The sequence below is a fragment of the Eulemur rufifrons genome, chromosome 19 (assembly GCF_041146395.1).
Source record: "Eulemur rufifrons isolate Redbay chromosome 19, OSU_ERuf_1, whole genome shotgun sequence".
NCBI classification, from domain to species: Eukaryota; Metazoa; Chordata; class Mammalia; order Primates; family Lemuridae; genus Eulemur; species Eulemur rufifrons.
This window is the reverse complement of record NC_091001.1, coordinates 45,963,433-45,983,110: the sequence shown is the minus strand read 5'-3', so window position 1 is coordinate 45,983,110 and position 19,678 is coordinate 45,963,433. Positions and strand designations below refer to the sequence as shown.

The window sequence follows — 19,678 nt, the reverse complement described above, 5'->3', positions numbered from 1 at the left end:
GTGCAGGGTCCAGCTAACCCCTGCTGAGCAGAACCTGCGGGAATTTCCAACCCAATGCCCCATTTTAAAAACAAATACTTTAATTTCCCTTGTTCTATCCTGAATTGAAATTCATAATTATCTCTATAATTTTAAAAATCAATATAATACCCTAACTATATAACAAAGGAGAAACAAAAAGAAAAGCAATTTACCATAAAATAATATGTATTTTGACATAAATACTCAAGAATGACTACACTTGAAGACAAAAAAGGAGCCCCTGCAAATTTCCAAGTGCCCACTGGGTGACACCACCCCATTGGGAACCACTGCAGTAGCCCACAGGAGCCCCAAGCCACAGAGCCCCTCCCAGCCACTCACCCTCTGGCTGCAGGGGAGGGGGCAGGAGGTGAGGGCCAAACTGGCCCGTTCTTGCTCCACGACTGACTCATGTGGCATCTGTAGGGATAAAAGCGATGTAGATGCAGCAGCTCCATCAATGGTGAGGCCGTCCAAGGTTCCTCAGGTGTGCAGAGACTCCCCCACCCACAGCTGCCAACTTTCTGCCCAGCGAGGATGCTGCAGAAGTGGGAGCTGGGAGGGTTGGCAGTGGAAAGAAGATTCTGGCAGCTGGGTTTTACTTCCTCAAAAACCCCAGGCCAGCACTGTGGACTAAAGGTCCCTGGGGGGTGCTTTCTGTTCACCTGTCTCATCTCTACGTAGCAGTAATGTCTAACAGTATGAATGGCTATGCCTGGGACCCCCAGCTTTGCCAAGGGGGGTGCCAAGTGAGAGCATGTGGGGGCACAGTGCAGGGGACAAAGTGTGTCCCCTGGAGTCCTACAGCCCTGGGTTCAAATCCCAGCTCTGGGATCCATGAACTGTGTGACAGCAAGTTACAGATTCTCTGTGCTTCCATTTAGCCAATGGCAAAATGAGGATAATAAAAGCTACTTTGCTGAGTTACACTGAGCATTAAGCATAAGCGATGAAAAGCACCTAGCCCAGTGCAGGAAACATAGTAGACAATAAACGGTTTTTCCTCATTCGAACATCTGGAAGGCAGCCAAAGGCGGCCGGGAAAGCAAGGGACAGGGAGCCCTGAAGACCCGGTTTCAAGTCCAGATCCTTCCCTGCAGACTGTGCATCTTATAACATGGAAATAATGATGCTTTGTTGGAAGACTGACCTGCATGCTCGGCTCCCGCCAACCCTTGCCCAGCAACATCACGGCTGCCTCTACCTCCCTGACCTCAACCCCAGAGCATCCTCCGTCTCCCAGAGGAAAACCAGCTGGGTGTTTACTGTATCATCCTCTGCTTCCTCCACCTCCCCGCAGTCACTGTGTGTTTACTGAGGGTAGGACAGTGCCTTCCTCCCTGCAACTGGTATCATTTCTGCCAAGGAAACGATGAGACAGTGTGGTCTCAATTTACAGCAGGAGTTAAGGCTGGGCATGAGGAGGAATCTCCCCAGCACAGGCATCTCATTTGTATCACCTTGACGCCTCCCGTGCATTTTTTTAGGGTGTGGACAGTTATCTGCAAGGCCCTTGTGTCTGGAGGCGGGAAATTGAGTCTGGCAGACTTGCAAGCTCCAGCCTGGGCTTGGGACCAGTAGGTCCCTCTGGGGTGGACAGTCAGGGACCCACCAACTCCGGGGCCGCCCGAAACAGCGAGCTGAGCGGGTAGTGCAGGAAGTTGAGGCAGGTGGCAGTGTAGAGGTCTGCCTAGCGCATCAGCTGGCTGGAGAAGAGCGTCTGGCGGAAACCACAGCGGAACAGGCTGCCCATGGTGCTGTAGCACAGGTCCAGCTCGCGGGTGACCCTCTGGCCAGAGGAGCAAACACTGAAATGAGATCCCAGCCCACCTGCCCTGCACAACCCAGGGCTGGCAGCCCGCCCTGAGAGCCACCCCCTGCTGGAGCCAGCCCAGCCCTGCCCTCACCTACTCCCTCCCTGGGTCTCCCACCTGGAGACATGGAGGCCCATGCCCACCTGAAGGGAAGGAGCTGCATGATTTAAACCCACCAGCCTCATAATGTGCTTTTGGAGGTGGGGCAGCTCTCTGCTTTGCCACAGGCCCCACTCTGGGCTTCCCTCACAGCTACCTGCCTGACCCTGGATAGTGACCTCCAGGACTAAACCCGCAGCCTAATTTTCCCTCTGATGGCCCAGCAGAGGACCTGGCAAAGACCCCCAGCCCACCCCTAGGCCCTCACCCCCAGTCCCCTCCTGCTCTCCTGGCAGGTCCCCACCCCACCACCAGGTCCTGATTTTAGAGCCAGGGTGACCCTCCCTGGGCCTCAGTTTCCTCATCTGTAAAATAAAGGTGACAGTCCCTGCCCAGTCCCCTAGCAAGGCTGTGGGATGATGGAATGGCTGTGCTTCATATGCCTGACGCTTTACAACCTGCAAAAGGCTCTGCAAAGACCCTTTGTTTTTGGTCCCAGCTGGGCCTGGCTGGGATGGACAAGTGGCCTGACTCCCTTACCCTGACTGGCCTGTGAGAACCCCCAGCTTTGGTGGCTGGTCAGTAATGCCACAAAGGAATGTTTTCCTTTCTTCTCTTTTTCCAGCACCCTCAGCTCACTAGTTCTAAATCACATTTCCTCAGCCCCTTCTCTGGCTGAGCCCAGACGTTGATCAGAGCTGGCTAGTCGGTTACCTGGGAATCCACCCCCGCAGGTATGCACTTCTCAGGAAGGGTTATTGGTGGGGACTCAGGGACAGGAGGCAAGCCGGCAAACACGCTCAACTCAGCCCTTCCTCCAGAGCACACTGAGGTCCTTTGGGACCTTGGCCAGCAGAGGGCGCTGGCTGACAAGACATGGGGAGCTCGGGGAGGTTGGGAAGAAGCAGGTAACTGGGCCCCAGACCCAGGACAAAGCAGCCCTGCTGGGCTGGCATCTTCATCTGCTATGCAGCTCTCACCTGGATCTCCCTCTTGGCAGAGCCGATGACTTGCAGCCCACGAGTGCTCCCATCCATGTGCCTGGAGCAAAAGAGCCACGTGACCCAAGAGGAGAGGAGCAGAGCAGAGTTCCAGGCACAACCTCCCTAGACCCCATGAGGGGGGCACCACGCGGGCATGCAGTGGGGTGCTGGGCTGGGTGTGTGAGAGGGCAGGCCCTTGAGTCGGTGCTGTGTGGCTTAGGAGGAAAGGCTTAGAGGTCACAGAGCATGGGCAGTCCCAAGGGGATCACAGGGGTTCCCAAGTCCAGTTCACTAGGGAAGCTCAGGCTGAAACAGGTCTTCTTGACTTCCTGACCACCTTGGCCGGGGCCCTGCCATGAGGCCTGGACGTGGGCTGCCACCCCTCCATCCCTCTCCCCACACCCCACCCCCACCCCAGAAAGGCCAGGGTCTCACTGGTACAGGTCCGCCAGGCCTGTGTCCAGCCTCTTCAGCCGCTCCAACTGCTCTGAAAACCGAACAACGGACAGCAGGGGTGGGTGACAGCCTGAGCCACCCAGTGGCCCTGCCTGCCTTTGTCTGCCTGGGCCCAGCTGGGGACTTCCCTCCCCCAGCTGTGTGCACAACATCCAAGACCCCTTACGTCAGGTGAGACTCTGCCCAGAGCAGAGCAGGGACAGCGCAGGCCCCACAGGCCCCATGGGACAGGTGAGGAAGCCATTGAGGGAGTCAGGTGACCTTCCCAAAGTCACATGGCAATGAGTCAAACCTAAAGCCTCAGCTCTTAGAACAAATTCCAAATTGTCTGAGCTCATAGAAATTCCTGACCCTGAGCATGACTTCAGGTCATTCCCGGTCACTCAGGGAGATCTCAGGGCAGGTGGGGAGGGTGCGGTCAGGTGAGAAAGGAAGCCCCAGGCTGCAGAAACGCCACAGGACTCTGGAGTCAGGAGATGAGGATTTGAGTCCTAGCTTTGCCCCTGCCAGCTATGTGACTTTGGGCAAGCCGCTGAACCTCTCTGGCTCTCTATTTCCTTGTGCATAAAATAGATCCTCCCTCATAAGCCACAGAGTGGACAGGATTCCTGGTCACTGATAGCCCTCCAGGGGAAAAGGGGAAGACGACAAAAGGGCCCTCCGCCTGCTCCTCCCCCCACAGCTCACCCTTCTCCCGGGCCCAGATGTCCAGCTCCCAGGACAGCTCGGGAACCACCAAGCAAGTCCGCCAGCCCTGCCGCTTCTTGGACTTGAGAATGTCCCCAAAGATGTGGTCCCCAATGTACAGGATGTCCTTCCCCCGCACCCCAAGCAGCTCGCACACCACATCCGACGAGCCTGCCCACCAAGGGAGGACAGACACTGCCTCACCCTTCCTGTCCTGGTGGGGCAGGACAGGGACGTGGGCTCCTAGCAGGGGCAGGGTAGGGGCTGGTACCTCCAGAGTAGACTGCACAGTGCTGGTGGGGCCCAGTGTAGGTGCCCACGCGGAGCTTCCCTGAGTCCTGGAGGGGGAGAGGGGTGCCCTGGATCAGAACTTCATCTTCTACCCCTGGTCAGGGACTGGGGGCTGGGAGCAGCCGGCTAACCATGGGCAGTGGGAGGAGGGAGGCAGCAGGGGCCCTGAAAGGGTCCCCTGGTCCCTGCCTCCAGGCAGCCAGGGCGGCAGAGCGGCAGCTGCCATGGCCAGTCAAGGCTAAGGGGCAGGCAGGCTCCCCTCCCCCAACTGTGGCCTCTGGGTTGAGGTGTACGGGGCCTCAGCTCCTGCCAGCAGCCCCTGCCATTACTGTGTTGACCTGCCTCAAGACCGTCCCCTCTGCAAAGAAGCGTGGCTTCTGCGTGTCCACCACAATCAGGTCAAAGAAGGACCTCCAGGGCCTGGCTGGGGCTTCGGCCTGTGGGGCGGGCGTGGGTGTGTGCAGGCTCTCAGGGCACACACAGCCTGGAAACTGGACCCTGCCGCAGCCGGTCACCGCGGCCGCCTGACCCCACCCGCCTGCCTCCCAGCCGGCTGAGATCTCCCGGCCTGGGAACCAGGAAGTCTCGCTGCCCATCGGCCCCAGCCAAGCTGGGCTCTAGGAAGTGCTCTCGGGCATTTGTGGGGGTTGGTGTTGGACATGGAGTGGCTCTCAGGTCAGCCCCAGAGTCCTCCCAGAGCAGGCAGAGCGACCCAAGGACACATAGCACCAGCACGGCCACCAAGTGAGGGCCCCACTGCCTGCCCAGAGGTGCCTGGTCACTCTCAGGGCCCAGACCCTGCCATGCAGGCCCCTCCCCTGGGCTGCTGTGCCCTCATCTCACCCTCCCCTTCCCCCCCGCCCCAGACACCTGACTGCCTCTTTCTGGGTCATTCCCCAAAGTTCCTCCTGTGGCCTGGCTGAGGTCACCAGCCTCCTGCCCACTGGGGAGGTTCCGATGAGGCCCCGCCATGTGGAGGCCCCTCCCACACTTGGGTCTTCCTCAGGGAGAGGCTGGGCAGGGGAGAGACCCTCGCAGCGCGTCACAGCCTGGCCTCCACCCTTCGGGCAGCCCACCCCAGCCACAGACACAATGCTCACCTCACTGACACCAAACAGGTAGGTCATGATGGCCTGGAGAGGACAGTGCAGGGGTCAGGGCACCAGGCTTGAGCCAGGCCAGGGGGCCACTGCCTGCCTCTGCCCTCACCCGCCATCCCCCCAGGGCCACGGAAGTGTGAGGTGGGGCAGCTGCTCCTTCCACTGGGGCTGAAAGGCCAGGGCATGGAACCCGAGAAGCCAGCCAGGCAGCGGAGTAAGGAGGGTCCCGGCTCCTCCCCAGCCCTCACTGTCTCAGCACTGCCTCAGTGTCCCTGGGGCCAGAAAGGAGGCCTAGGCCCCCCCTCCCCCCACCAATATACGCACTCACATCCGTGTAGTTGTAGCTGCTGTTGGTGGCCAGAAACACTTTCCCAACCTCCTTCATCTTGCCCAGCAGGATGGGGAGTCGTGCCTGGGGCAGAGATCAGAGTGACTTCCCGGGTCAGGACCTCCCACAGCTGCCCTGGGATTCCCTCCCCAGGGTCCAGCCTCCCGGGAGCTCACCCCCAGCCCAGCCTCCAGGCAGGTGGGCTGCAGGCCAGGCAGGAAGGCCTGAGCAATGCCAAGGTGCAGAGCTCTGTCTAAACCTTGAGGGGGCCAGGGAAGGGGGCAGCCCTGCTCCAGGACAGGGGTCTGGTCATGGCCCTGGGTCTAAGGCCACTCATGTCCTTCTCCACATATTTCTCCAAGTCCTCCAGGGTCTTCTCCTTGAGACAGCCCTGCAGGAGGAAGCAGAGCTCTGTGTGCATGTGTGTGTGTGTGTGTGTGTGTGTGTGTACATGTGTGGGGGACAGGGGTAGTGGCACCGGGGAGCCCAGACCACAATCCTCCATGGGAAGAGGAGCGGGAAGTCTACAGGAACTGGGGGCCTGCATGTTGCCCAGGAGCACCAGGGGCACACAGGCCAGGGGTCCTGGGGTCCTTGACCACTCACCGACTGGTGGACGTTATTCATGGCTTCAGTTACATCCTGGAAGAGGCTTCGGAAGGACATGAAGAGGTTCCCATGCTGATAGCCAGTGTCACAGCTGGGGCAGGCCAAGGGGGGTCAGGGGAGGCCAATAAGGGGGCCTGAGGTGGCCACCAACCCTGGAGCCCATACCAGAGTGACCCCTCCAGCCACACTGAGGCCTACACTGGGCTCATGTCCCGGCCATCCTGGGAGGGGCATTATCCTGGACTAAGGGTCACCCCTGGGGCAGCCCTGATTACAGGGTTGGAGGCCACCCTGCAGTGAGCTCCTTGAGCTCCCCAAGCCCCCCAGGAGGGCCCTCTGCCCCCACTTTGGGGATGGCCCTTGGGCAGAGGCAGTGTCCTGTTGGTCACCCCTGGGCTGGGCAGGGCCCAGGACGCACTTGGTGTAGCGGGAGCAGCCAGAGAAGAAGTCCACCAGGCAGGCATAGAAGTAGGTTTCTGGGGCGGAGAGGCCAGTCAGTCGCCAGCCAGGGAGCAAGCAGCCACCCCCCAGGCCAGAGCTGGGCCCCGAGGACCACATCCCTGCACCCCCCACCCACCCTCCACCCACCAGGCAGGTTGAAGAGCGTGTTGAGGACGTGGAACCGCTGCAGGTCGTCCCTCTGAATGAACTTGCTGGGGTAGAAGCTCCAGATCTCCGCTCTGGCAGAAAGGGGGAGGGGAGGAGCTGGGTGCAGCCATGCCCCTCCCCAGCACCCCCCAGAGGCCATCAGACCCCAGCCATTGCTTCCTGCCTCCACCTCCCCAATCCAGCTGATGTCTGGGGTGATCTGAATCCCTCCTCTCAACTCGCTCTGCACCCCCATGGTGAGCATCCTCCCCTCCTCCCTGCCACCTCCACCCCACCCATTACTCCGAGAGGAAGGTGAAGCCGTGGGCACCCAGTAGCACGTTCCCGTGGGTGTCCACTTTCAGCAGGTTCCCGTAGAGCGCATCAAACACCAGCCCCCTGGGGAGAGAGCTCGGGGGTGTGGGTGGGGCACCGGGGCCAGTTGCCGCCCACCTGGCTGGAGGCTCCCCCCACACCACACCCCCCCCCCCCCCCGCACCTGGTGGGGAAGGCCGGGTCGTAGGTGTAGCACAGGATCTCGTGCGGGTACCCGATGCACACCAGGCGCTCCAGCAGCAGCTCGAAGGCCAGAGCCTCGTACGCCGGGGACCTGTAGGCTGCAAGAGGCCCAAGCAGACCCAGGCCCGTCGGTGCCCGGCTGCCCATCCCCTGCTCCCCGCAGCCCCAAATAAGCTGTGTCCAGCCCTCCCTACCAGCCAGAGTGTAGTCCATGTCAAAGCCAAAGCAACGAATCTTCCCCAGTGCCAGACTGCGGTTGACAAAAATCCTGGGGAGCAGAGGAAGATGTTGGGCTCAGCCTGCCAGGCCCCCAAAGTCTAAGACCCAAGGAGGCATGGGGGTGGGAACCCAGCAGAGGGGGCACAGCACCCCTGCAGCTGCAGAAAGCATGGGGTGGGGGACAGGCCAGCCAGGGCCTCCTCTAGCCCACGTGTTCCTGAACGCAAGTGCATGGGCATGTCCGTGCAAGCGTGCTCATGAGCGAGTGTGAGTGCGTGTGCGAGCGTGTGTCTGCGTAAGTGCAGAGCATGGGCAGCTCGCTGTCCCACCATGCAGGCATGTGTTCCCTGTGTGTGACGATGAGTGATTGTCAGTGTGGGGGTTGTCACTTTCCGAAGGAGGGTACTTGTGTCCAAGTTCAGAGATGACGTGTTTGTCAGAATTCGGTAGCCCATGACACCGTGTCAGGGGTGAAGGAGAGATTGTTGTGGGGGGGAAAGAAAGTGAAGGGGACTTCCTGCCGGAATGTATGCTGTCAGTGTCTCCACCTGAGGGGCCACTGCCACCTATAGAAGGGTGTCCCCTGTGAGCACCAGTGCTTGTCTGCATTTTGGATGTCCCCATATCTGTGTATCTAAAAAGTCACTGTGTGCTGCTGTGCTGTGTGGGCTGTTTGCAGGCTGAGACCCCCCGACCCCACCTCAAGTGCTCGTCTCACCTCTGGTGCCAGTCCTGCGTCAGACCTTGGGAGGAGTCCAGGCCTTCAGGCCCCCGGCTGGGCTCCCGTGGTGCTGCCCCGTCCACACTGGCCATCGCCATCAGGAGTAAGAGGCGACCGTCCCTTCCCCAGCCTCCTGCACACTATCAGTGGGGCCCAGCCGCTCCCCTCTCCCCAAGAGGCTGCGGACACCACTGACCAGCAGGTCCCACCTGCTCCCGCTCTCCCCCAACCCCCTTTGAGGGAGGTGTCATCCAGGACAGTCTCTGGCATCTCAGCCCTTCTTCAAGAGAGAAAGCAGCAAGGACAAAGGAAGGACAATTCACCTGCACTGTGCCACCTCCATGTCCAGGGCTTATGGATCCAGGAATCTCGACTGCCTAGAAAGTAGCAGAGAACCCAGAATGAAGCAAACATAGGAATTACAAAGGCAGGAGGCTCTGTGCTTTAAAAATAAAAGAGTCTTTGGTAAATAAACAACTCAGTACTCTTGCTTTCTACACAATTCTAACACATTTGGTTATCAAATTTCCCAGCTCAAGGCCATTGAAAGAAGACATTGCTAGAAGCATGCCAAGAGCTGTAAGAGGGGCAGACAACTGGGATCTCAGAATGGGGGCGGGGAAAGAGCAACTGTGGGGGGTCGGGTGGTTAGTGTAGAGCCAAACTCTCCCCAGGGCCCAGGCCGCTGGCTCACAGCAAAGCATGTGACTTCCATTGAGAGCCGCAACCTGCCTCCACCAGAAACACTTAGATGAGGTAGCATGTCCTCTTTTAAAAAGGAAGACAGGTTTATGGTACATTTTAGTAAACTTTCTCTTCAAAATGGCTAAACTAAATGAAGTTGGCACTTTTAAAGGGGTAAAAGTTATCTGGAACCAAGAAAAGCGTATCTACGGAGTAGCTCCTTCCTGGACGAGGCCAGCTGAGCAACGACAGTCATGCGCGGCATGCTGATGTTTCAGCCAACGACGGACCGCATGTAGGACAGTGGTCGCATGAGTTTATAACGGAGCTGAGAGATTCCTATCACCGAGGGATGCCACAGCCGTCTAACGCTAGGCATGACTCACACGTGTGCGGTGATGCTGGCGGGAGCCTAGGCTGTAGCTAGGTGTGCAGGAGGCGGTGCCGTCCAGGTTTGTGTGAGTGCACTCTGTGGCATCACACGACAAAATGGCCTAACGACGCATTTCTCAGACCATACCCCTGGCGTTAAGCGCCGTGTGACTATATGAGGGTGGTTGGGGGTGCGGCAAGGATGTGTGGGCTGCAGGAGACCCGTTCCCTCATTGGACGGAGGGATGGACAGATAAACGGGCAGGCAGCGGGATGGACGGATGGGTGGCAGGCTGCGTATGGCAACCTGCATTTGAGGGTGTCAGAGGAGACTCACGTTTCAGAAATCAAGAGGATTTCTGGAGTCGCTTCCACCCATGATTCCATGCTATCTGCTCATCTCATGCGAGCCCTTTTAAGCCCTTTTCCCACATTGCATGTTTCCCCTCTAGGGCAGGAAAGAGAAGGAGGAGGCTGTGGGAAGTCTCTGGGAAGTCCCTCGGCCCTCCTGCTGGGAGTTAACACGGCAGGGGTACAAAAATGTTACCTGGTTTTCCTATAGCTGCACTTAGGGTCTCAAGATCCCCTTGCAGCTGAGGGCAGGGGAGCCATCCAGTGATGTTCAGGTACACACTGTCACTTCGGCAGCTGCTCAAGTCACTTCTCCAGGCAAACACCAGGTCATCTCCTGCGACTGACTGAACGGTGTGGGGTAATGGGGAAGGGCACCGCTTCCTGGTGGGTCCTGAGGCCCCACGTTGCTGTCTGTTGAGTCTTCAGCTGGGGTGGTCTCTGCTGCCATCCTAGGACACGGCTGCTCGTCCAGACCGCAGAGGCCCTTGGCTAACGCATACCCAGTCAGAGAGGACCACGGGCTGTCCCAGGGCCCTCCTTGGCCCTGATCCCTGAGCCACTGCTGCAGGCACACCTGCGGGCGGGCTGCATTTGGAGCCCGCTCAGGAAGAGGAGGTTTGTCATACTAACAAGTGAATACTTGCACTCTTTTTACTGTGTGCCAGGCCTCGTAACAACCCCACAAGGTAGGCTGACTGCTATTCTGAATTTACAGATGATTAAACTGCACCACAAAAGCGTTAAGCAACTCGCCCACTCTTACAGAGCTAATAAAGGGCAGAGTCGGGCGCCAGCGTCTACTCTTAACCATAGGCAAAACCGCCTCTGCCACGGTCCCTCACAAAAGCCCTTTGACTTTTCAATGTCATAAAAGACAAAGAAAGGCAGAAGAAATGTTCCAGATCAAAAGAGGCTAAAGAACCATGGAGAATATGCAGTAGCTGAGCCTGGGCTGCATCCTGCACTTCAGGGGCATATAGTGCAGGACGTCATTAAGTTGGAATTGGAATATGAGTGGTGGATTAAAGCACTGTCTCAAAGTAAACCTGTGAAGGTGATGACTACTGTGGTAATGTAAGAAACTATCCCTATACTTGGGAAACACTCTCTGAAGAATTTCGTGTAAAGGTCATGATGTTTGTAACTCACCTTCAAACGGTTCAGGAAAAACAATCATGTGTACATACATGCACACATACACACGTACATACATACGTGTGTGTGCACATATGAGGCAGGGACAAATGATAAAGCAAATGGAATAAAATGCTAACGATAGGTAAATCTTGGTAAAGGGTGTAAGCCTATTTGTTCTCTGTACTATTTTTTATCTTTATAACTTTTCATAAACTTGAAATTATTTCCAAATTAAAAATTTTTTTTTAAGACATAGTCTCCCTCTGTTGCCTGGGCTAGAGTGCCCATGGTGTCAGCCTAGCTCACAGCAACCTCAAACTCCTGAGTTCAATCGATCCTCATGCCTCAGCTTCCCAAGTAGCTGGGATTAAAGGCACGTGCCACCATGCCTGGCTAATTTTCCTATTTTTAATAAAGACAGGGTCTTGCTCTTGCTCAGGCTGGTCTTGAACTCCTGACCTCAAGCAATCCTTCTGCCTTGGCCTCCCAGAGTGCTAAGATTAGAGGTGTGAGCCACCCCTCCCAGCCCCAAATTTTAAAAAATTGTTAAAAGAGAGTGTGTTCCAAGACCCCTTCCCAGTGCCCCCATTACTGTCCCAGAGATCTGCTCCTCTCCCTGCCCTCTTCTGCGCTTTGGGCTCAGCACCTCTCCTCTACTGAAGGAGGAGGTGGAAACAGGACCCACCAGCCAATGTTCCTCTGGATTCCTCCACCCAGACGGTGTCTCTTTTCAGTGTCAAGGCCAGGCATCTGGTGGCTTTGCCCACTGTGGATGCCTGTACTCAGAGAGGTCAGCAGAACAGGGGTGCCCAGCCAGGCAGGGGCCAGGTGTGGGGTGTGGCTATCACAGCTCACATGTTCCACACCGTTCAGTCAGAGCGTTCTTCCAGATCTCCGAGGCTCATCCACAGTAGCTTTGGCAATGCAGGACCTGCAGCCCGGGCTGGGGAGCCTTCCATTCCCCTCACCTTGGAGAAACCCTCTCAGGATAACCAGAAACCTCCCCCAGACAGGGGCTTCCTTGCATAGGTGCCACTGGTTCAGGTGGATAGAGGTGGGGACCCAAGAGGTGTACCAGGAGATCTTTTCAGTAGAGGAGAGTCTTGGATGAGGTCTTTAAGGAAATGTAGAATTTTTATCAGTTAGCTTAAAGGAGAAAAGAATTTCACGTAGCCAGCAAGGAGCCAGGGCTGAGAGGCAGAAAGGAAATGGATCACAGGGGACAGCAAAGGATGGAATCTCACCTGTAATCCCAGCACTTTGGAGGCTGAGGTGGGAGGATTGCTTAAGTCCAGGAGTTCAAGACCAGCCTGAGCAACATAGTGAGACCCCCATCTCTACAAAAATTTTAAAAATTAGCCAGGAATGGTGGTGCATACCCGTAGTCACTCAAAGGGCTGAGGCAGGAGGATCACTTGAGCCCAGAAGTTTGAGGTTGTAGTGAACTCTGATCCTGCCACTGTACTCCAACCTGGGTGACAGAGTGAGACCCTGTCTCTAAAAGAAACAAACAGAAAGGGTGGAACCTGCTTCCAGGGCAATGGCCATCAGAGCCCCAGCCAGGGTTGTGGCCCCAGCTGTGTTCTCCCCTCTGATGTGGCCACACTTCCAAAGGGCATATTCTGGGGTGGCTAGGGAGGGACTATGATCAGACTTTGATCAGGGTGGACGCTATTTGCTAGGGAGAGCCTGGGGCTTAGTCAGGGCCATGGGGCACCACGGCCCAGATACAATTCTGCCTCACCCAGGGCAAAGGCTGGCCCCTTCCTCAGGTCAGGGGTCATGGAGGGAGAGACTTAGTGCGAAAGATTGGGAAACTTCCAAGCACCTGTCTCTCCTTCCATCAAAACAATGGAAGTTGCTGGGAGTTTGTGCTGTGTGTGTACTGGGGGTGAGGGGTGTGCATGTGGGGATGTGTGCATGTGTGAGCATGTTTATGCACATGCATGAGTGTGGGTGCCAGTGTGTATGGTGCATGTGCACACATGAACGCGTGTGACTGTGCAAGCGGGCATGCTGGGACCGGGGCTGGGCAGAGGGCCTGCCAGTCACCACCCTCCGGGTTCAGGCTGGAGCCCTTGGGGTCCTGTAGCTGCAGTCCCCTGGAAGGGAGCAGGGAACAGGAATGCCACCATACAGCCCAGAGGACGCAGGGTAGGCCAGGGGACAAAGGCTCCCCCATCTGCTGTCAATGCAAGGCTCTTTGGGGAACCTCTTTTAGGTGAAATTGACCTCAGAGGGAGTGAGGCCTCATTTACTCCTAAACTGGAAAACCAGGGGGCCCACAGCGCAGCAGCTGTGCAGCCCGCCAGCTCCTGGGGATCCCAGGGAAGAGTGAGAGGGTGCAGGAGGCTCAGAAGACAGCCACGCCCTGTCTTGGAGGAACATCTCCAGCTGAGTGGTGAAGGCCTCTGGTCCAGCGGCAGAGGCCAGGGAGATGCCCTGAGGCAAGGTCTGGGGTGGAAGGGAAGCGTCCAAGGCCACGGCAAACCTGCTCAGCTGCCACTGCGGCCTGGCCAGGGGAGGGATGAGCACCCAAGCCAGGGGTGTATCCCCAACAGAGACCCACGACCTCCCTCACTTCAGCCCTAAGAGTCAAGAGAGGACAAGTGTCTACACCCCAGGGTCTGGATGGATGAGGACAGGTTGGAGCAGAGGGGCCAGGGCCAGAGGGAATTGCGAGGGAGTCAGAGATACTGCAGACTCCACGTGCCGCTATGCATAAATCATTCCAGCCAGACCACATGCATTTATTAAGCATCACCTCATGCCAAGCCTGTGCTGGAAACTGGGTTTAAAATGATGCATCAGATGTGTCACTTCTCCTTTAGGGAATTCACAGTCAAAGAAGGGAGACAACACACATTACTAGGAAACAGTGAAAAGATGAGCTGATGCCCTTGAGTACCCAGGGAGACCAAGGAAGCCTTCCTCCAGGAGGAAGCCGTAACAGAATCCCTGCAAGGGTAGGTGGAATGTCGTTTATTCCAGGGAGTCCAGGCTTGGCTGGAGAGGGAAGCACACGGCTAGGATCGCAGCCAAGGGACACAAGGGGCATGCCAAGGCCGGCCTCCCCAGACCTACCCCATAGGTGATGGGTCACATTTGGAGGGTGGTAAGCAGAGAGTGAGCTGGTCCCAGGTGCACTGGCCTGGGGTGGAGAAGGGCACGCTGAGGGGTTGACAGGAGGAGGAGTTGGGAGACTGTGACAGTGGGTGGGGCGAGAGATGCTGAGCCGTGACCCAGCCCTGGGCAGAAGTAACTCTGGGAAGGGAGTGGGTGGAGACACACAGAGGAAGCAAACCACGCTGGCTTGCAGACTGATGCGTGACAAGGGGGAGGGAAGGGAAGTGTTACAAAGGGAGCCCATCCATCTGCAATGAAGGCAGGTGGCACCGCTGCTGGGCGGAGCTTAGAGGAAAGGGCCAAGGTGTGGACTGGGGAGGGGCCATGGTGAATTCGGTTCAGGACACAGACTGTGCCATGGAGGAGCCGGAGAGACCACCAGGGACACAGGCCTCGAGCAGGTGAGGTCTGGGCTGGGATCAGATCACGAGCTGCTGGCGTGAGTCTGGACAGGAAGGAATGGCAGAGACTAGGCAGCTGTCCTAGACTTGAGTTCTGCCGGGGGGTGGGAGAGGACCATTCCAACACTGGAAGGAGAAGAGTGCGTTAACCAGGGCGCTGGGAGCAGTGGGGGATGCCAAGAAAGCACATGGAAGGCAGAGAGATGTCACTCCCGTGGGGCTCCAGTGAAGTGGCACTGACAGCGGAAGTTCAGCTCCTACTAAAATATTCCATTACAGACCTGGGGCTTTGGGAGCAATATTTAGGAGGACGGCAACAGGAGAGCTGCACTTCACCACAAACGGGCCTTTGTAGAGGTTAGGGTGAGGGCAGTTCCAGAAGAAGGTAATGCCCACCCTCTTTTGAGATGTGAACAGGAGCTCCCTGGGCAGACACGTGAAGAATTCTTAGCAGAGCAGCCGTGGGTGTGAAAGGGAGGACAGTGTAGCCAGCCCGCAGCCGGTCCTGGGGACCCACAGGGGATGGGAGAGGGGACGAGGCCACAGCAGGAAGGCTCCCATGTCCCACTAAAGAGCTTGACCTTGAGCCTGGGGTTGGGGGGTGCAGGGAGCCCAGTAGCATTTTGAGCAGGATGAGGATGCGCTGCACCTAGCTTTTAAAGCTGCCTCTGGTGTCGGTGTGAGCAAGCACAGAGCTGCGGAGAAGTCACTGCAGTAGCCCAGAAAGGAGCAGGAATTAATGGGAAATGGAGGAGGTGGGACAGGCCAGAGGCTCACTGGGTTAATCAGGACCTGGGGACTGATTAACTATAGGGGATCCTGGGGGTGGGGGGTGCAGTGTGGAAGAGGCTGGGATGCTGAAGAGGCCAAGGAGCATGGGACCACCCCCACAGAGATGCCAACAGGAAGGAAGGGGGCTCATTGGGAGGGCAGACGGCACCGTTTCTGAGCTGCGGAGGCCCGGCCTGGGCAGGCTTGGGAGCTCCGGGTCCACAGTCCCTAACCTGAAACCTTTGAGGCCAGCTATATTCAGATTCAGTATTTGCTGAATGTAAGAAGGTAATACATGATTTCCTGTATATATGCATGATCACACCCTTGCAGCAACCCACAATCAAACACATTGACATTCCTGCAGCTAACGCATGAATATTCATTCACACGAATTGGGTGCACAGAGACGGTAAATAACCTCATGTCAGGGCCGATCAAGGTTTGCCACCAAAAGAGTTTGGAAAATCCCCTTGGTTTGGGGATCTAAGGATCAAGGATGAGGGTTGTTGCATCAGCATCTGCGGCAGATGAAGATCCAGCAGGAGGGACAGAGCAGGAGAAGAGAGACAGAGTCCCTGGAACAAGGTAGGCTGGAGACAGGACAGGATCCAGCAAAGGAGGCTGAGAGGGAGCAGGCAGAGCGGCAGGAGGGCGTCCCAGAGCCTGCAGGCAGGGCCAGTGCTGCAGAAAGGCTAAGTGGCAAGAAGGCCCAAATGTCCCTGCATTTGGCCACAGGTAGATCATAGAAGGCCTTGGCCAGTGGGGCATCAGTGGTGCGATGCGGCAGGAGTCGGGTGGAGAAGAGGGCAGGGATGTGAGAGCAGCATGTGAAAGGCGACCCTTGCAGGAGTCTTGGCCAAGAAAGAAATGAGACCAGGCAGTAGCCAGACTGACTAGAGAGAAACCCGGCGGCACTGTGGGCCCCAGGGTCTCAACAAGCAGCAGAGGTCACAGGAAGGAACCCGGGTTAGAAGAGATGGCACACGCCCACCAAAAGACATGTGTGAAAAAAAATCATCCCAAACTGGAACCCACCCCAACATCCATCAGCACCAGAATGGATCAATAAATGGTGACGTGTCCATCCAATGGAGTCAGCAACAAAGAAAAATGAACGATGCTCCCCGAAATAACAAGAGTGAATCTCACAGACATACTATCGGGCATGGGGATTCACGTACTTTGCCGTGTGTGCATTATACCTGAATTTAGAGGAATTAAAGATGATAAAGTCTGAGGTTCAGTTGTGGAGCAGTCTAGGGAGGACGAGGTGCAAGGTGCCGGCCTGCAGCGCGGGGCTACGGCAGATCCAAGTGAGGCGAGGGAACGGTGTGCTCCACGGACATAGAAGTCACATGGTAGTTTACAGGAATTGTTGTAAAACAGCTACCCAAAATTATTTTTGAAAGTGGATGGTGAAAAAAAAAAAGAAAGTGGATGGTGTCGTACTATTTTTTTCACAGGCTCTGTTCCTGTGAGGCTGCCAGTCCCAGCTGCCCCTCCCCTGACTGTCCCCAATTCTGCCCCCAACTGCATGGCAGCTTCCCCAGTCCAACACCGTGGACACTGTGGACTCTCAGTCACACACACACACACACACACACACACACACACACACACGACACACCACACTGCCAAGGCCCAAACCTGGATAAAGATTTAAGTGAAACAGAACCTGGGGGTGGAGACCAAGAGGTCTACACCTACCGCCTTGCTACAGGGTCCAGCTGGCTGTGCCAGGCTCCTTTTTCACTGGGGATGAGTTCCTTCCCAGCACGCTCTTCTGGCTGTTGTGCAAATTCGACTTCTGAGAATTCTCCCCCGCCCTCCATCCACTCCCCGGCCAGTCCAGGGCCTGAATGTATGGGACACAGGACAGAACAGGAAGGCCATGGGGAACAATGAACAATAGCAGCCTGGCATAGCAGAATTGTGAATTAATGAATTGTTATCATCCCAAAATGGTTAAAATGTTTGCTTCCCAAGTCTTCATTCTCTCTCTGATAAGATATATCTAAATTAACGTTTAAAGAAGATAGGGTGGAGAGGCATAAGAGTGGCAGCTCCTTCAGGGTGACAGGTCACAGATTCCTCAAATTCACGCTAAGCTCAATGCAGGCAGAAGCACAGCCGGTGCCTGTCTGTGAGACACTCAGAGTCCCCTCGGAGGTGTGTCTCCTGGGGGCTCCTGGGCAGCACAAGCTACGCCCTGTGCAGAGATTCTAGGTCGGCAGGAGAGCGACCTAATTAAACACACAGGCTTATTCTTAGACAAGGAGCCCCAGTTTAGGCCTCTAGGTAGCCACAGCACAAAGGCACAGCCCTGGCGATGACCGGAATAATTCTCATTTTTAACTAGCAGTTACTTATTTCTGGTTATAAAGTAGCACATATTCATCATAAAATGTTTGGAAAATATAAAGTACAGAAAAGAAAATGCTACGTACTAGAGATAACCACGATTTTTTGCTCATTTCCCCGCAGTCTTCTTTTTATACATATTTATGTATTTGACAATCAAGGGGGAAATGCTTATTCACCCAATGTAAGTGAAAAAAGATACAAAATTATAAACTACATGATCCTAAATTTATTATATAAATTAGGACAGTCGTATGTATATAGTTCTGTATCCTGTTTGTATCACTCAGTATTAAAACCCTGCATCTCCCCCATGTTATTAAATATTCAGCTATTTGATTTTTAATGGCTTCATAATATCCATCCTATCGAATAATGTATAAACTGTTCCCCTGTGGTGGGGAATTTAGGTGCTTTCTAGTTTTTCAGATAACTCCACGATGAACCTCCTGGTACATCTCTGATTAGTCTCCTGAGCTAGATTTCTAGAAGTAAATATTATTTAGGACTCTTATTATACATTGCCAAATGGCTTTCTGAAAGTTCACGGCAGTTGGCACCACCACCAGTAAAGTATGGGATATCCTACTGCCCGTGGTATATCTTAGTTTCTGTAATAACAACCACAGCTTCTTTGTCAACTGGGGGCAGATCCAAATCAAATACAGAGGCCGCTGTTAGCAGGTAACCAGTTCCTCAGAGCCATCTGGGGACTTTGTAACTAAGCACAGCCCAGCACTGTTTCCCAGCATGGGTCAGCTTTCACCAGGTTAGGCTGCTGTAATAAACAGCCCCAGAATTGTAGGGGATTACAAGTAAGGTTTATTTCTCACCCGCATTACTCAGAGATGGAGCTTTATTCCGTATCTTTTTACTCTGAGACCCAAGCTGCAGGAACAGCCCAGCCCTTATCTCTATTCACATGGTCAAGGACAAAGATAGAATGCAGAAGCCCACACTGGGTCTTAGGGCTTTGACTTGGACTTGGCATGTGTCATTCCCACTCTCTTCCCATTGGCCCATCAGTGGCTGACAGAGAGGGTCACCTGGGTTTATCTTTTGTGCAAATCAAAGGAAAAAATGTGTGTGTGTGCGGTGTGTGTGTTTATGTACATAAGTTTATAAGTAGCTCCATTAGAAATAATGAAGGCATATTGTTACATTCTAAAAAGGCAAAAATAAAGCATATGTATAACAGGCTACCATTTATTTTTTAAAGGGAATAATACATATACATTTATGTGTATATATGCATGAAATAGTTCCCAAAAGATCATTAAGAAGCTGGAGACAGTGGCCATTTTAGGAATGAGAACTGAGGGACTGAAAGTAGGGAGGAAAGGCCTTCACTGTATACTCTTTTGTATAGTTTCAATTTTTTTTCTTTGTGTTTATACTACCTTTTCCAGAAATTTTTTTCTCATTAAAAATTTTAAAAATTGGCCAGTCTCGATGGCTCATGCCTGTAATGCTAACACTCTGGGAGGCTGAGGTGGGAGGATCTCTTAAGGCTGGGAGTTTGAGACCAGCCTGAGCAAGAGCAAGACCCTGTCTCTACTAAAAATAGAAAAATTTTCTAGGCATCATGGCACACCTGTAGTCCCAGCACTCGGGAGGCTGAGACAGGAGGATCGCTTGAGCTTAGGAGTCCAAGTTTGCTGTGAGCTAGGCTGACGCCATGGCACTCTAGCCCTGGTGACAGAGTGAGACTCTATCTCAAAAAAAAAAAAAAATCTGATAAAGGATGGTTATCCAAAATATACAAAGAACTCCTAAAACTGAACAAGTAGAAAATAACTCAATTCTAATATGGGCAAAAGGCCTTAACAGACATCTCACCAAAGAAGATATACAGATGGAAAATAAGCATATGAAAAGATGTTCAACATCATATGTCAGTAGAGCACTGCAAACTAAAATAACAACAAGGTACCACTACGTACCTACTAGAAAGGCCAAAATCCATAGCGCTGACAACACCAAATGCTGCTGAGGATGTGGAGGATCAGGAACTCTCATTCATTCCTGGTGGGA

General features: G+C 54.8%; 1 protein-coding gene across 1 annotated transcript; it reads right to left on the bottom strand.

Moving 5' to 3' along the window:
• Positions 1-1,711: 1,711 nt before the first annotated feature.
• On the bottom strand, positions 1,712-17,757 carry NT5DC4 (5'-nucleotidase domain containing 4). The gene is made up of 15 exons (XM_069493863.1): positions 17,744-17,757; positions 7,690-7,763; positions 7,476-7,593; positions 7,280-7,375; positions 6,977-7,068; positions 6,807-6,864; positions 6,386-6,479; positions 6,117-6,170; positions 5,780-5,863; positions 5,461-5,484; positions 4,681-4,842; positions 4,332-4,398; positions 4,061-4,231; positions 2,915-2,975; positions 1,712-1,808 (listed from the first exon to the last, which is right to left on the bottom strand). Exons 1-15 carry the CDS (start codon positions 17,755-17,757, stop codon positions 1,712-1,714), a joined length of 1,266 nt encoding a protein of 421 aa, XP_069349964.1.
• Positions 17,758-19,678: the final 1,921 nt, after the last annotated feature.

What these genes read in the sequence shown, in the direction of transcription:
- NT5DC4 (XM_069493863.1), bottom strand. An exon ending in CATGGACTACACTCTGGCTG is followed by an intron (nt 7,594 to 7,689) that starts GTAGGGAGGGCT and finishes GGCCTCTTGCAG; the next exon opens with CCTACAGGTCCCCGGCGTAC. An exon ending in CACGCTCTTCAACCTGCCTG is followed by an intron (nt 6,865 to 6,976) that starts GTGGGTGGAGGG and finishes TCTCCGCCCCAG; the next exon opens with AAACCTACTTCTATGCCTGC.